The 17,400-nt window shown below is 38.7% G+C and overlaps 1 protein-coding gene across 2 annotated transcripts; it reads right to left on the bottom strand.

Annotated features, from left to right (window-relative positions):
* Positions 1-855: 855 nt before the first annotated feature.
* LOC120568427 (complement factor H-like) lies at positions 856-14,709 on the bottom strand. Of its 2 annotated transcripts, XM_039815952.1 has the most exons (10): positions 14,561-14,709; positions 14,309-14,482; positions 13,537-13,716; positions 13,166-13,357; positions 6,372-6,470; positions 2,313-2,372; positions 1,936-2,097; positions 1,686-1,856; positions 1,236-1,261; positions 856-1,071 (listed from the first exon to the last, which is right to left on the bottom strand). In XM_039815952.1, exons 1-10 carry the CDS (start codon positions 14,616-14,618, stop codon positions 1,063-1,065), a joined length of 1,131 nt encoding a protein of 376 aa, XP_039671886.1. In that variant the 5' UTR covers positions 14,619-14,709; the 3' UTR covers positions 856-1,062. The 2 variants fall into 2 exon arrangements, with proteins under 2 accessions (XP_039671886.1, XP_039671885.1); XM_039815951.1 differs by lacking the exon at positions 6,372-6,470 and having other exon boundaries at positions 14,561-14,633.
* Between the last annotated feature and the right edge of the window lie 2,691 nt (positions 14,710-17,400).

The raw sequence follows: 17,400 nt of genomic DNA, 5'->3' as shown, positions 1-17,400 counted from the left end.
GATACAACGTTGGTAACATTGATTTAACGAAGCTTCGAGGCAAGTCATTTTGCATCGAGGATTTTTTGTAATCGAATTATTCGAGTTATTCGAGGAATCGTTTTGTGCTGATGTACAAAGTAAACCAATGCAATTCAAATGTTTAAATTAATTAACATGTATTTTCAAATATGGATAGTCACACTATTTTGCATGCAGTAGGCTAGGCTAAGGTAAGTAGCGATAGTTCATTTTAAGTTTACTTAAGTGGAAGAATGTGACTAATAAACCTAGGCCTACTAACACCAGGCATTACATTTTTAACATTGTGAACAGGTAGATTATATTATCTATGAGTCTCTGGGTCAAGGCGAGGCAAGCACTTCTTCCTCGTTTCATGGTGGGTACTGTGCTCCAAAACGTAGGTGCTGATTGGCCGAAGAGGAGTCCTGTGTATCTGCGCCACTGAACTCTACCTATCGATTTGCGCTCGATTGCTCTTCCTTCATCCTCCAACTACCCGGATGTCTGCCGCAGTAACTTGAAATTGAATTTTGAGAACTGAATCTGAATTGTGAGAAGTGAATATGAAGATATATAGAGAGTTGAATTTGCAGTGAGGATCAAATTTTATTGGACTTCAGTTACAAACGAATAAATTCAATTTCAAATTATACTATTCAGATTCAGTTTTTCAATGCAATTATTCAAATTAAACAATACCATTTCAAATTATATGATTCAAATTCAGTTTTTCAATGCAATAATTCAAGTTTAGCAATTCAAATTCAAATATAAATGATTCAAATTCAGTTTCTGGTGGGACATATTTCAGCCCATACCTGTCCATCAAATATACACACTGTATTAGTTGAGTTATTTTTGCAGCTTTAAGCACACAGACAATTTGCTCGTACATTATGTGGGCAGTCATAAATCAGCATGAAAAGACAGAAATGTATTTTGAAAACCCAAACAGTGTGTGACAGTATAATCATATCTTTGTTGTCTCTGAAAAGTTTCCAGGCTGTTCTCAGTCGCTGAGCAGATCCAAAGGCAGCAGATCTTCTTGGTGATACAGACTTAACAATTCTGGTTACACAACAGAGGTTTTACAAAAACAATATTGTAAAATATAGAAATAAAGTAAAACATAAATGTATAATCATGATACAAATATTTATAATCAGTAGTAGTGTGAGACAACATCAGTGTTCACTGTTTCTTTAAAAAGTAGACTCAGGAGTAACACTCACCCAGAATGCGTCCCAACGATCGCAACCTGAAAACAGCCAGAGAGAAGCACGGCAGTGAATATGTGGAGCAGCTTATTGACTTCTCACGGGGAGGTGAAGTCTGTCTGAATGACTAAATGTCTGCAGGTTTATAAATCATTGTGCATGCTGCAGAAGCAAAAAGTGAATACATGTACTGTATTTGCAAAAGCAGGATGTGCTTCCCCACTTCCTTTTCTGTGGCGCAAAGTAAACAAAACTAGAAAGTTTAGTGTTAAATGTCCCTAGGTTTGGGAAAGACTCGTAGGTACATGTGCTCAAAATGATTTTACATTTATCTAGCTTAGCTGTGCTCCAGTCTTATAATGGTAAGGGAAATCCTGGATGAGACCGACAGCACTCCATGTTTGTCGGCCTATGCTAAATATGTAGCTAGCACACACACACACACACACACAGATAGATACTTACATCTGGAACGGCTCATTATTCCATTAGTGCAGCGGACCACAGAATAATGAGTTGTCCTCCAGTGATCCTGATGCACACATTTCAATTTCTCAGTCTCACCATCTTTTATAATTTTAACTCCATCAGATATTAATTCAGGATGTGTATCAGTGTCCACAGAACAGAAGGTGGCTGCACAAAGGAAACAACAACATATTGTTATTTTTTTCCCAGCCAACCTCTTTGACAGATCTTTAGAACTTGTTTTTACCTTTGCAGATGGGTACTTCTGACCACATGCCGTTGCTGTAACAAATCACTCTCTCTGGACCCACTCGTTGGTACAAAGCAGCACATTGGTACCTCAAAAACATTTGATTATTTCCCACAACATCACCATGAGGAACTACGGGCTGCTGTCCACAGTTCTTGACTGAAAAAAAAACAATATAAAGGATTCTGGAAACAATTTTTTTTAATTTTCTCAGCTTTTTAGTGGCTACTTGCTAATACAGCACATATTCTATAGTAAGATTATATGAATAGGTATACAAATTCATACTTTAGTTTGTTTTAAATCATTTTAATAAAAGTGTCAGCTACATAAATGTAATATAATGTTATTTAATGCAGTTTAAGAGACTATACCTCCAACTGCACGTTGTGTCCCACTACCAGTTGATGCAGTGGGCCCCACCTCTTTCCTCCCTTGCAGAATCACCATTTACAGGAAAACAAAAACATATAACATACAATATGTTCACTTTCATGGATCACAAAAGAAGGTAGTTTTGTTTAAACAAAGCTCATTCATTGGGCTTGGGCCGAAATTAAGTGGTGGATTATCTCTGACTGTTGTCAATTACTTAAAGCTGTTTAAAGGACCCATGGCATGAAAATTTCACTTTATGAGGTTTTTTAACATAAATATGCATCCCCCCCAGCAGATGTGTCAAAAGTATTCACATTCATTACTCAAGTAGAAGTACAGATAGGGTTTGAAAATACTTTTGTAGAAGTTGAAGTATCAACTCAAGCTTTTTACTTAAGTAAAAGTGTAAAAGTACTGGTTTCAAAACTACTTAAAGTATAAAAGTAAAAGTAATGTAAGGCAGAGATCTTCAACAGGAGGTCCTCAGAGTCATTGCAGGGGGGCCTCCAAATTATTGTACATTTTTGAGTCTTTAAAAAGAAAAGAAAATTAAAATGCCTTAACATAATTCCAATATATTATTAGCAAATATAAATTCCCACTGATGATAGGCTTACTGGCCTATGGGTTAGGTAGTCACTAAGATATCAGCCCACAGATACAGTTAATCCTAGATTTACTGTGCCACATATGTAACATTCAAATATGATTTATAAAATCATGCCAACAATTAATATTTTAATAGCTTATGAAAAAAGGGTATGTAAGAAGGATTCAGTTTGCCCTAACAGTTATTGTAGGCCCAGTTTAATATGCAACTTAATTTCATACAATATGTAGTAGGGGGTCCCTGCTACATCTCACTTTAAGTTAAGGGGTCCTTGGCTTAAAAAACATTGAAGACCCCTGATGTAATGCCATTAAGGACAAAAGCTTAACCCCAAAACGTGGGGACAAAACCCCACTTCCACAAAAAACATTTTTCTAAAGGCCATAATGACTATAATAGCTAAGGTTATATTAAAATCATACCTGCAAACAGGGCTGGACTGGGACAAAAAATTGGCCCTGGCATTTTTGGCCCAGGCGGCCCACACCCACCGCGATTGGTCAGACACATTCCCTGCAGATAGTCCTCTTAAAATATGCGTGCATGCTATGATATGAGTTGCCTAATGTTCAGCGTTCATGTGATCATTTGGATCCTTCAAGAGGGGTGTCAAGACTTATCTGTTGGTCTTACACTTAAATAATTCATTCATTCTTAGAGTTATGATTTGTATATTTATGGTATTTTTATTAGTTTTTATTATTGATATTGTATTGTCATTATTGATATTATTACTATTTTGCTTAATATTGGCTTAGCAACTTTAAAAACTGTTTACTGTTAATTTTTAACTATTTTTAACTATTGTAAGATTCATATTTTGTCACTTTGGACATAAGTGTCTGCTAAATAATATAACCATAACTATAACCCTTCCCAAAAGCTACAATAAAGCTGAGAGTAGTACAGTATATGCCCTGGAAAAGAGCACCAATACAATAGAAGCTAATTAAGCTATTCAAGGAACACTGATGCTTGTATCAACACTGATTTTATAGATCCCACAGACTTTTCAGCTACCCAACAGGCTAACCGCTAGCATTTTCAATGTAAGCTTACACAGATAGGTTACCTGACAGCCACTAACTTTAATGTTACAGCCAAACTGCTTGTTATCGTTATGACGGCGCGGCGTACGCAACGAACACACAAAAAACACACACACACACACACACACACACACACACACACACACACACACACACACACACACACACACACACACACACACACACACACACACACACACACACACACAGCCTCCCTCCCTTCATGAAAGTCTCTGTTAATTTGCCTACTCCTTACCACATCGTCATCTACTCTCTCTTCCATCTTTTCTTCACTCGCTCCCATGGCCCTGTCATGGTCACTCGGCTTCTTCCCTGTCATGATTTCTTTCTGCTTCTCTGTATAGCCAGCCACCTCTCCTCCTCCTCCTCCTCCTCTTCCTTCCTCTACTTCAGGTAATGCTGATGTTGAAGAAGCTACTACAGCCCCAAACATGTCCGAAATATTTCAGGAATCCGCCTGTAGATTCTTAATCTTTTTCTCCTGTAATTTCTCTGCCCTCCCTTGCACTTTGGTGGTCGTTTGTCCATTTTAACGTGGATGCTAAACTTCCAGCATAATATTACAGCTTCGTGTCTCAGGGCCGGGAGGCGTGGCCATAGTGGGATTCGTAAATTTGCGGCCCGGAATGGGGAAGGGGGATCCTGGATTTGATTGGGTCAGGCCAGTGCCAATAAAGAAAATTAACCAATGGGCTGCAGTGAGTTCTTTATGGGCCGGCCCGGCCAAAAAATAAAAAAAGGCATATTTATATCGGCGGTTTGGCCCAAAAGTCCGTCGGCCCACCGGGAAAATGCCCGGTATGCCAGATGGCCAGTCCAGCCCTGCCTGCAAACTCAGAAGGGCTGAAAAAGGTGACACATCTCTTGTGTTAGAATCCTCTCCAGTGAAATACAGACACACTTTTACACCGTTTAGCTCTCAGCATTTTAACCGTGTTTACTCCAGCTGCTAGTTAACGCTAGGCTAACGTTACCTGCTGCCAACTGTAGTGTTAACTAGCGTCCCGTGCGGCGATGTTTCAGTTCCCTCCAACGTCCGTTTTCGGAGCATTAGTGAGAAGCGCAGTCATTTAAGTGGCACCTAAATAAGGCAACGAAATCCGCGTTGCTATTCGGTCCGGTAGATAACGGTCGTTAAGGCACCGGTGCCGAATGAGCACCGGGTCTGTGCAGGTGCGATTGATCGCGTACAAACCAATAGGGTGTCGGAATGGTATATGTTTATACTTCTCATCCAACCACAATCACATTCACTCTCTCCGGATGGAGCGATCTGGATAGGTTTTTTTTTTTTTTTTTTGAACGATGACAAGCCGGAATGAAAACAAGCCGAACTGAAATGTGAGTAACGAGGCTATTTTTAAAATGTAAGGAGTAGAAAATACAGATAATTGCGTGAAAATGTAAGGAGTAGAAGTAAAAAGATCGGTGTAAACCGAGCCCTGGGTATCCTGCTCTGCCTTTGAGAAAATGAAAGCTCAGATGGGCCGATCTGGAATCTTGCTCCTTATGAGGTCATAAGGGGAAAGGTTACCTCCCCTTTCTCTGCTTTTCCCACCCAGAGAATTTGGCCCACCCATGAGAGAGAGACATCCTAAGGAAAGATAATTTTGGGACTGGCTCGAGTGGCTTCTGCACCAAGGCTGAATTTTGCGAAAGAGACTTCAGATACAGTATTAGGGGACCACTAAGGTCTATATAAAAGTATCCAAAGAGCACCATGTCATGGGACCCTTAATTAGGGCCTGAGCGCCAACAGCGCTGACAGCGGCGAAAGCCCTATTGAAACTAATGAATTATTATTATTTTCTGCAAATTAATTGGCTTTTTGAGGGCCTTAAAATATTCAAAAACTCACCAAATTTTGCGGTCGCATCAAGTCTGGTGAAAGTTTACGTATTTTAATGGTTTCGGGAATAGGCGCACAAAAATGGCTTGCTAGCGCCCCCTAGAAAGTTACAAAAATGAAGCCCCTGCAGTGCGTTTAACGTAGACTCACGAAACTTGGTACACATATGTAACATTTCAAGAGGCACATACCCTAAACCCCCCTTTTCACAGCTAATGAACCGTAAGACGTAGTCTTGTGTGAGGTATCGTTGAACTCGGCAATTTGCGGTGTCTGAGTGCCGCGCAAATGCACGGTTGCAAGGAGCGGCGTCTGCCGGTAACCCCGACGTGCGCAGAGGCGCGAGGGCCCGTCCATCGCTGCTTGCAGCTTTAATTTTTTTTATTACCACTTGGGGGCATCAGAACAACACTGACATACATTTCAAATGGTGATAAAACAATTGCCTATTTATACATCCTTTTGGATAAAAGTGTCAGGTACATACATGTAATGTAATGTTATTTAATACGGATCAAGAGACTACCTTCAACTGTACGTTTTGTCCCACTGCCAGTTGATGCAGTGGGCCCCCCACCTCTTCCCCCCTCTGCAGAACCACCATTTCCAGGACCTGGTATGGCTCCTTTGGCAGAGAGAAAAAAACAAAACATTACATATACATACAATATGTTCACTTTAGTGGATCACGAAAGAAGGTAGTTTTGTTTAAACAAAGCTCATTCATTGGGCTTGGCCGAAATTCAGTGGTGGATTATCTCTTACTGACAAGCCAGACCCACATCAAGATGTTGGGTCTGGGAACTCACCGTTGACGGAGCTCAATCCGAGGGGCGGGATAAACGGTTGTCTTTCAAATTCCCTCTGCACGCAATAGGATAGCGCTACAACCAGGCAGAGCAACGAAGAAGGTAGCAGAGCTAGTTGATAGATTAAACTTTTGCCGTATCCGGTTGGCAAAACTCCGAACCAATCTTCCTTTTTTAAGAATGACTTCAGTGCCCTTCTTTGTTCTTTTCTCAAAGAAAAGCTGAACTCCAAGTCTTCCAGAAGACCGCTGTTCCAAGCAGCAGCAACCATAAGCCAGCGAACGACTCTATACACGATGTGATTGGCCTGACCAGAGTTTGGTTTTTCCAGCACGCAAGCCAACGGAGAGTGCCTAGAGCCCCCTGGCTGCAAATTAAATTTGCTGCCGCTAGGGTGCGTCTATATTTCTAGGCTAGTCAATTACTTAACCTGTTTAATTTTGTTTTATTACCACTTGGGGGCATCAGAACAACACCGACATACATTTCAAATGGTGATAAAACAGTTGCCTATTTAAAAAATACAGCAGACAAAAAGCAACATCGGCATTCATTTGGAATTATTCAGCAGTTTTTGTGGTAATGCGCAAAGAATCCCAGCAATGTAACAAAAGCAACTGTTAGTGAGTATACATGGATGCAAGCAATGCAGATTTCACAATGCATTTGGAGAGAAACACTGAATGTAGGCAGAAACTTTGGTTGTTTACAACAAAACTCCACAGGGCTTCTTTAAAGGGGTGATAGAATGATTATTTAGGGTATTTCACACTGTTCCTTAAGGTCTCCAAATAGGGTATGTAACATTGGTTGGGCTGAAAATGGACCGGGTGCTGTTTTTTGCACCCTAATGCAACCCTGTGAAATAGCACTAGAATAAAACGAGAGGTTTTCCCACAGTGACACACACACATACACACACACAGCCCCTCCCCTCTTTACAACGAGCTGAGCGAAGTTGCATTGGCTGCCAGTGTTGCCAACTAGATTTAGCGACTTTTTTTTCAAAAAAGCGACTATAGCGACAAATCTGGCGACTTTCTGTAGAAAATACACCAGTATTGTCTGGAAAGCATGCAAAGGTATTTCTCTCTTGTGGCCGCCAAAACAGTCACTTCTTTCTTCTGTTTTGTAGCAGCCCTTCCCCTCTCTGCTCTCTCCTCATGTGCAGCAGCACTGATCAGAAGGGGAGACAGCGCGACGCGACGGGAGAAAGTCGTACGGCTTGAGCAATGTATAACTATTATCAGACCGACCCTCGCAGCCTCGAAACACTACCGGCCCACCGGGAAAAGTCCCAATTCTCCCGATTGCCACTCTGCTACTGTATCTTTCTGCCATGTCAGTCGCTGCTCTCCCTCCCCTCTGCCTGCTCCGTGGCCGGTGCTTGTTACGCCTGCAATCTCTTGTGGAGCATTATGACTTAGAAAAACCACAGGTTCCAGTTAGTCTTATAATGGATATGTGTGTTGAGTTAATTTGTTTAAACAAACAATAGGGGAAATAAACGCCTCTTGTTCGCGAGTCTCCTGATAGAGCTCCACCCAGTTCACAGTGGGGTCTGTAAGGTGGACAGGTATGTCACATCATACTGTGGAAAAAGGTTTCAGAAGTGAATTTAGTAATCAAATAGCAGACGAACAATGTATAAAGTGTTTAAGATCTGCGCGACCAACATTCAGAACACCAGCTGGTCTCAGACCTGTGGTTTGTATGTACATTTTGGGGTGTGACAAAGGTACAGACTAGAGCCAGATAAGGAGGAGCCACTGAGTTGACGTCAACTACTGGCTTTGTTGAGATTCGCCCGTTTTCAGAGGCAGTTTCAAATTGTGAGATGTCAAGAGGTGTCAATGGGACTTTGAAGTTCTATGTATGCCTATTTTACCCACCAAACTGTCATACTTCAACTATGCGAAGGTAAACTCGGTTTTGCATTCTATCACCCCTTTAAGTTTCATGTAGAGGCATGAAATTTTGTAGGATTATGTATTTTATCCAGACATACAAAAAAGCATCTTGGACCCACCCCATAAACCCAAAAGGAGGCCCGCTGTATTGAAATACATTTTCAAAATATGGATGATTTTGACCATTTTCAGGGGTTGTACTTTAATGAACTCCTCCTAGAGATTTCACCCGATTGACTTCAAAATTGGTGAGTTTAATCTAAATACCTTGTTGAAGCTAAATTGCGAAGCTTTTTAGTGCACGCCAAAATTTGTGGATGGGGCATGGTGTTGATTTTTCATGTTTCACCATGAAAAAGGAAGTGGTTAGTAACTAGACTTAAACATTGTCTAATCTGCTCCAAACTGCTCAGGCTGTATAAGAGTCCTAGCCTGAAGACATCTACATGTCAATATTGAGACCAGCGCTGTATATTAGAGAGAGTTTGGCCAACTAGGGAATCGAATGTTCTGAGCTATCCCGTTACGCGATTGGTTGTCACGTGTTTCGTGGACTCCCATTGACATAGTGCAGCAAATAGTGGAAAAATGTAATTTAAAAAATGACATAAATCACTGAAAAAATGCCCAACTGTTGCACGTTTGGCTGCAACAAAAGACAGGGAAGCGGAAAAATATTTCACAAGTCTCCCCATGAACCAAAAAGGTGAAAAGTATGGGAGCTGTTCATTATTGTGTGAGGTAAATGTAAATTTCTCTCTTCGATATGATAACTAATTACATAGGACAAATATAGTAATACCATCGTTAATGTGTACCATGCTGTCAAAATAGTTCCAACACTGCTTTAAAAATGAATGAAGTTTGAAGTTAGCCATGCCTTATGCTAGCGTTAGCTTTTTCGCTAGCATTCCATGTACCTAAATGCTTGTGATCTTGCCATGTGGGCATTTTTTCCAGTGATTTATGTCATTTTTTAAATAATTTATTACATTTTTCCACTATTTTCTGCACTATGTCAATGGGAATCAGATGAATGTTGGTATCAAACATGGAGTCCACAAAACACGTGACCACCTCGGAAACAATCGCTCAGAACATTCGATTCCCTAGTTGGCCACACTCTCTATACAAAGGCCGCTAATTGAGACATTATCATAGCGCCCCCTAATGGCAACAGAAAGTTACAGTTATTACACTTTGATGTCCTCTGCCTAATACGTTTACCAGATTCACCTCAAAAGTGTTCAGCACTGTCTCCAACGGTGTGGGCGTGGCTAGGTGTCAAATTACCATATAAGGCCGCAAAACAGGTAGTTGTTTGTAACTCCAGTGTACATTGTCCAATCCGGTTCAAATTTGTTGTTTAGTTAGAGGCCAGAGGGCTATTTCACAAAACCATGTTGAGATAGCGGATTAATCCTGGCTCAATTTAGCCTGGACTCGATTTCATAAAAGCAGAGGCACCTAAGTTACCATGGAGATTTATTCTGTGCAGCTAGCCTGCTCCTGTCCAGGCTAACAGCCAGGATTTATTAATCCTGGAGCCTTTTCTGTTCACTCAGCAGTGGTTTTACCTTATTATTATCAGCCTGCATTAAAATATGGAGGAAATATTTATTCATAATTCAAATTGAAAGTTCAAAGAGAAATTGAAAGTCCAAAGAGAAAACAAAGCGAGATTTCTTTTAATTTTCCATTTGGCTTTGTCTTTTGAATTTAATATTTGTCTTTTGAATTTCAATTTAACATTGGCTTTTAATTTTGATTTAATATTTGTCTTTTGAATTTCAATTTAACATTGGCTTTTAATTTTGATTTAATATTTGGCTTTTGAATTTCAATTTAACATTGGCTTTTAATTTTGATTTAATATTTGGCTTTTGAATTTCAATTTAACATTGGCTTTTAATTTCGATTTAATATTTGGCTTTTGAATTTCAATTTAACATTGGCTTTTAATTTTGATTTAATATTTGGCTTTTGAATTTCAATTTAACATTGGCTTTTAATTTTGATTTAATATTTGGCTTTTGAATTTCAATTTAACATTGGATTTTCATTTGGATTTAATATTTGGCTTTGGACTTGACACATGTCAATGTAAATGAGGAGGCGTGGCGAAAGGGTCTGAAACGAAAGGGGTGCAGAGGCACCTTATGAGCAGCAGGGGGAGCTGACTGCTGAGGAGCATCTGTCTGCAGCTTCACAACCAGGCTGAAGTAAATTTAGTGGTGAAAAAACAGATGGAAATTATAAAAAGTTTCCAGTTGTTTGCTCCTACTACGGCAAACTCCCGATCTAGATTATAGAATCGATTGCTTTTTTATAATTTCCATTTTCACCACTAAATTCACTTCTGAGAATTTTTTATGCGATAAATTAACTGTGTAGAGTTTGAATATGGGCAGTTTTACAAACGTTGATGGCCAACTGCACATTTTCTCCGATGTTGTCAGAAGCTTCAGTCTGATGGGACAGCCAGCTGGTGGCGGCCGGGATCGCCTCCCTGCTGGCCGGCCAGTGATGCTCACAGACACCGCTGTTAGCTGCAAGTCTGAAAAAGTACACGGGCTGTACAAAAGGCTGTCAATCAGGAGTGATTGTTGTGAGTAGCCTACATGTTGGAGAACAGCGCGGACACGCACCTCACACCGCGCGCACCACCCGGAGAAAAAAGTGAGAGAAAGAAAGAGGAGAGGACGCAATTCGGACGATGACTATCCAGTTGAGATTGTGTGTGTGTGTGCGTCCTCGAGATCTGACCACACACAAACACACGTAGCAGAGCTACCCACACCCATGTTTCTACTGTTGCTTAATTAAATATAACATCAAAAGAGAGAAGTTGTCTGAGTCGTGTTTTAAACAGACACACCTGGGGTGAAGTTGGGAACCAGAATCAGCTTTAAATACAGTCCTAATCTAGTCCTCACTATCACGGGCCCAATTATAGTAACTACATGAAAACTTCACTGCTGTTGCATGAAATGTCATTTGTGTTTAGCCTACATCATCATTTTCTATCATGTGAAACAAGAGGCCAAGCCAGCCTGGTTGTGAAGCTGCAGACAGATGCTTCCCAACACTCAGCTCCCCCTGCTGCTCATAAGGTGCCTCTGCACCCCTTTCGTTTCAGACCCTCCCACCAGCCTTTGGGCCACGCCTCCTCATTTACTTTGACATGTGTCAATCCAAAGGAAAAGGCAATGTTAAATGGAAATTCAAAAGCCAAATATTAAATCCAAATGAAAATCCAATGTTAAATTGAAATTCAAAAGCCAAATATTAAATCAAAATTAAAAGCCAATGTTAAATTGAAATTCAAAAGCCAAATATTAAATTCAAAAGCCAAAGCCAAATGGAAAATTAAAAAAGAAAATAATATTTTTAATTTGATCTCGCTTTGTTTTCTCTTTGGACTTTCAATTTGAATTATGAATAAATATGTCCTCCATATTAAAATACAACAGGTGCATATTGCTGTTCAGTTAAGTGCTGTTATTATTTAATGCTGTGACCATTATTTTTTTATAATTATTCATGTGACATTGTTACTGTTATATTGCTGTATGAAAACTGCTGTTCATATTGTTGTTAGAAGTTGGATGAATATATTATGGCAGTTGTTGAGAGAATTAGAAAAGGCTGATACAGCTGCAAATGTGTTTTAAATGAAGTCTGTTACTAAGGGGAATACATAAAATGCTGTATGTGTGTTTCTATAGTGGACCAATGCACCTTAAATTATTTTAGTTAGTTTTTTTTGTATTCTTTAACAATAAAGAATTCAATATATTGGCATTCTTAGCACACAATTTGTGTTGTCCAGTAAACTGGGACTATAATTTGGGAGGACTTTACAATTTTAAGAACATATCCTAATTGTACAATCCTCCCAAATTATAGTCTTAGTTAGTCTAGTTCACTGGACCAGTAACTATCTAGTGTTGTAGGCTACTGTACATTCATGTAACAACAGGGAGAGGACACCTCAATGGTTTTTGACCTTATATTTAGCTTGGAGGCAAATAACTGGTGAATATACTCTATTTACATTCATGTTTACAGTGTGCATGGAATGTATCACTTAATTATCTTAATAGTTTCTAGATTTTAGAGTCCAATTTCTTTATTGTATTTCTTTTCTATGTCCATACACTGTATACTAGGTAACAAAACATATGTAAAGAAGGAAACTCGGCCAACACTATGCACTATATGGAGGGAATTAAGTCCAAATCTTGCGTGCATTGTTCAACGGTCATAGAAATACACGGCGCATCGACTGGGAACTGCTGCTGGCACCCCCAACGTGCGCTAAGTGCGATAGCCCGTTCATCACCGTGACACTTTTCACAAATACACGGACTCATCTGATCCATTGTGCATATTGATGATAGCAGCCTTGACAATAACATAATATGTCAGTACTGCAACCCTGTCTCCTAGAAATTACTTTTATATAATGTGTTCTTTCATGTGATCTTTCAAGTGTCATGTGATCTATTGTTGATACAAACAAATTGATAATTCGCTTTAATGCCAATTCAATAAAAAGTATTTTAATCACTACATATCTCATCACATTGTCCACTTACTGCACGTTGGGCCTTCAGTCCAGTTTCCAGATGTGCAAGTGATGATTTTTTTGGTTTCTCCTCCCTCTACAGTAAATCCATCTTCACATTCATACTGCACTTCTGAATCTGCATCAAACAACTCCTGGTATTTCTGATGGATGATGACTGCATGGGGGATTTTAGGGGGCTCACCACATGCCTCGATACTTTCTGTGAAAACATTTGTCACAAAAAAAAAATATTATTTAAAGGAGCTCAGTTGAGTGGTTACTTGGTTGCCTTGGTTAGTGTAGCTGGTGAAATTCAAACTAAGAATTATGATTTAGACACTGAGATTATTCTGGTCACAGTTAGTTTAACAGCTTGCTTATATAGAACATCTTACTCACTCTCACAGACCGGCACAGAGGACCATGTTCCATTTGTACATATGGCTGTAGCATCATTGCCTTTGAGTTTATATCCTTCGTCACATCTTACCCTGAGTCGTTGATTGTTCTCATACCAACGTTTGAGTTTTTTTTTGTATTGTGCATTGGGTATATCTGGTGGAATGCAGGCCTTTTCATCTGAGGGTAAAAATAGACCATACAGAGAAACCATTTTACAATAGTGTGTTTAAAAATCTTTTTATTTTTAGAATGACATTTGCATGAACATTATCTTCAGGCTCATGTCGTCGATCCATATAGTTGCAGTTCAGCAGAAGTTCCTTTAAATAATAACTTTTTTTTTCTGACCTCCAGTGATTTACAGGGGAACTTCAGGACTTTACTTTTCTAATGTAAACATTGTTTACAGTATATTGTTGGTATTTCAATAAAAACAAAACAAGTGGAATTTTCATTTTACCAAGTACAATGAGATTATTTGGATGCTTGTTACAAAAGATGATATAAAAGTTTTATTTATATTTAAATCTTAGATATAACTATGAACAGATAGATATATAGATAGATAGATAGATAGATAGATAGATAGATAGATAGATAGATAGATAGATAGATACTTTATTCATCCCAAGGGAAAACAGTATCAGAAATGTAATAATTTAAATATATTTTTTACTCTACAGTGTCATACAGTGAACGCTAAAAACACATCTGCAGGCTTTCAGCATCTCATTCAAATAAACCAGGGGAGATATTATAGAAAACTTACTTATACACTGTGGTTCAGGCGACCATGTGCCATTTTGACATGTGCTTGTTGCCCACCAACCCTCCACTGCTGGTTTAAGTTTGTTATCACAGCCATAAGTGAGGTTGTTTTCTTCCAGGACCCAATAACCACCACCAAGAGTCGGAGCACTACACGGCTGACCTGCACTACGCGCTGAAATACAACAACAAACTAAAGTACATATAATTACAAAATTAAAAATGTTTCTAAGTAACGGAATTGAATACATACCATGCAGCAATCCTGGAAAACAAACCAGGAAAGCAAATCCAATATAACTCATGCACATTTTGTCAGGAATTAAATCACCAAGACAAAGCAGAGTGAAGAGCACAGTTCAGATCAGGACTACTCAATAATAGTCGAGGGTATTTCCCCCAAAGCTCAGAAGTTAGGAAATAGTAAACATTACCCTGAGTTACTGTCATCATTCTGTACAAACAAATGTACAAACAGGCTATGTGTACTTTGGTCAAATCAATCATTTAGCCCAAAAGGAGTCATTTGATTTCTCAGTGTTTTCTATACTAATCTATATCTACGAGATTGTTTTGTTTAAAGATACATTTAATTCTAAAGCAAACATAGACACGGCATCATGTTCCATATGAGCTCTTATAGTCACGGCATTTCTTTTACCTTGTGTGGTCTGTTTTACGCCTACAGTTTGTCTTTGAGTGCCAGCTCAAACTCTGATTGCCATCTGCTGGATCCTCATGGGCTTCGCATTGTGTTACTCAGTCTTAAAACTCATTCAAGACATTTGACATCTCACAGTAGGAAAAGGTTTATAATGATGGCTGAATTCCATTTAGCTGCTTCAGTTTCAGGGTTCTGGTTTCGTGCGTGCTGGCTCACTGTCACACTGTCATTACTGGAACACTTAAATAGAACAGAGACATTTTTAATGGCATTTGTAACACCCATGCTTACCTACTATGACAAGTCAAAATGTTTGTTTAAAAAAAAAAGAAAAGCCTGCTGTAACAAATTGATTATAAATTGGATTGACACCATATTAGCAGTCTATATGTTTGACACACAGTGCTCCCCGAGCACTTAACAGCTAGCGAAACCTCCTGCTGTTGCTCTGTGGGTTGGACTTCCTTCCATTTTTAGGTGACACACTGCCTATTTGTCTTTAAATTCAAGAGAGCAGTCTTTAAATTCAAGAGAGCAGTCTTTAAATTCAAGCAATCATAAATTAAATTCAATAAACCTAAGAAAATGTCTTATAAAATACATTTTGGGATTTCGTTTTAAAATTCAGTTAATCATTATTTTCAAAGACAGACTTAGGAAAAAAGCAAAACAATTAATTGGCATATTTATCACGCTTTTCATAATTTCTTACCAAACTAGCGGTGTGGTTCTATTAATGGTGAGTTGCTCCACCACTTTTGTCCAGACTGAAATATCTCAACAACTATTAGATGGGATGCCATGAGATCAGAAACGTATGCAGATGACTTTATTCTCTGCTTCACAAACAGTGGGGCTGAGAGAGAATCTACATGTTGAGGGACAAATCGTCACTAAATGATGAGAATGAAAATGTTTGGGGAATGATATGAGCAGGTCATAAAGACCAATGTTAAATTAGACTATTTACCGTCTTGGTCTGATCAAAGTGATCACATGTTGTTCTATGATGGAAAAGGGCATCACAATTTCAAGGAAATGTTCTGCATATGTTCTGTTATGGTTGAAGTTCAGTCATTTGGTCAAATGCAACTCAGAAACATCTAAAAAGAATACATTTTTCCCAGAACAAAGCAGCCAGATTAGTTTGTTATTGTTCTTTCTGTGCTAATGTGTCTGAGATGCATACATGATTATCAGGGCTAACTTTGGAGGCTTCATTCAGATCTAGTCTTCTGGTATTCATGCATATATCATTTGGAATGACACCACATTTATTTTTGTAAAAAAACAACATCTATATAGGCTACTGGTTTTTGTCATACATGTCAAGTGAGCGCTGGTCATCTGGTGGTTTCATATACATGTATGATGAGAAGTGTTATTCTGCCTGCAATGTGCTCTCAACATCAGACAAATCAAAAGTCAATTTAATTTCCAAGAGTTTCTAAAACAAAACACGATTGTATTATCTTTTTGTTGCTATTAATTCGGTACAATTTTGTTTTTGGTCATTGTTGTCTAATGTCTATTTTTTCTTCATATGTAGAGTTATTTTATTTGTATTTGGCTTGTTTTGCATCATCTTTATTTATTCTATGAAAGCGAGTTTGTTTTCATTTGTTTTTGTGTGGACCCCAAGAAGCCTACTAACCACATTGTGGAAGCTAATGGGGATCCAAATAAAGATTTAATAAAATGATGTAACTTGTACTTAACTGTATCTTAACTGTATCTTAACCCGTTCTCAGGTTAGCTGATCAACTGCTCCTGAGTGTCCCCAAAACAAAGCATTAGCTCAAAGGGGACCACGTCTTTGCTCTGGCAGCTTCTGTGAAAACTGTGGAACGATCTTCCTCTGCCCATTAGAAAGGCCTCTTCACTGTCTGTTTTTGAATCTTGTCTTAAAACCCACCTCTTCTCCTTGGCCTTTGACACCAGACGTTGACATTTTTATTTTATTGTTTTACTGTATGGCTGTCTTCTCTTGTTTTATGTCTCTTAACTTGTTTTATTTGTATTCTGTTTGTATTTCATGCCTGTGTGAGTTATGTACTTTTTATGTCTTTATTTATTCTTCTGTACAGCACTTTGGTCAATAAAGTTTGATTTCTGACTATAGTGCACCACTGACAGCGCTGTGGAGATAGGTGTGGCAATGCGCAAATATTTGGTCATTTGGTACACAGTCATGGTCTCCATAGGACGAAGGTTAGCTTGCTAACTTGCTAAACTGAAATGGATAAAATGGTTGTTAAACCTGCTAAACAGCAGCATGTTAGCATTATCATTACACAATAACCAAATGATAAAGTTTAGAGTTGTCATTAGAAATCTTGTTTTCTTGTTTTACAGATGAAAAATGTCCAGTTACATAAATCATTACAAATTCTGGTTTAAGATGTTATCTATGCATGTATATACAATAT

The sequence above is a fragment of the Perca fluviatilis genome, chromosome 11 (genome assembly GCF_010015445.1).
Source record: "Perca fluviatilis chromosome 11, GENO_Pfluv_1.0, whole genome shotgun sequence".
Lineage (NCBI taxonomy): Eukaryota > Metazoa > Chordata > Actinopteri > Perciformes > Percidae > Perca > Perca fluviatilis.
The sequence above is the reverse complement of the archived record's forward strand: the minus strand, read 5'-3'. Positions and strand labels throughout refer to the sequence as shown.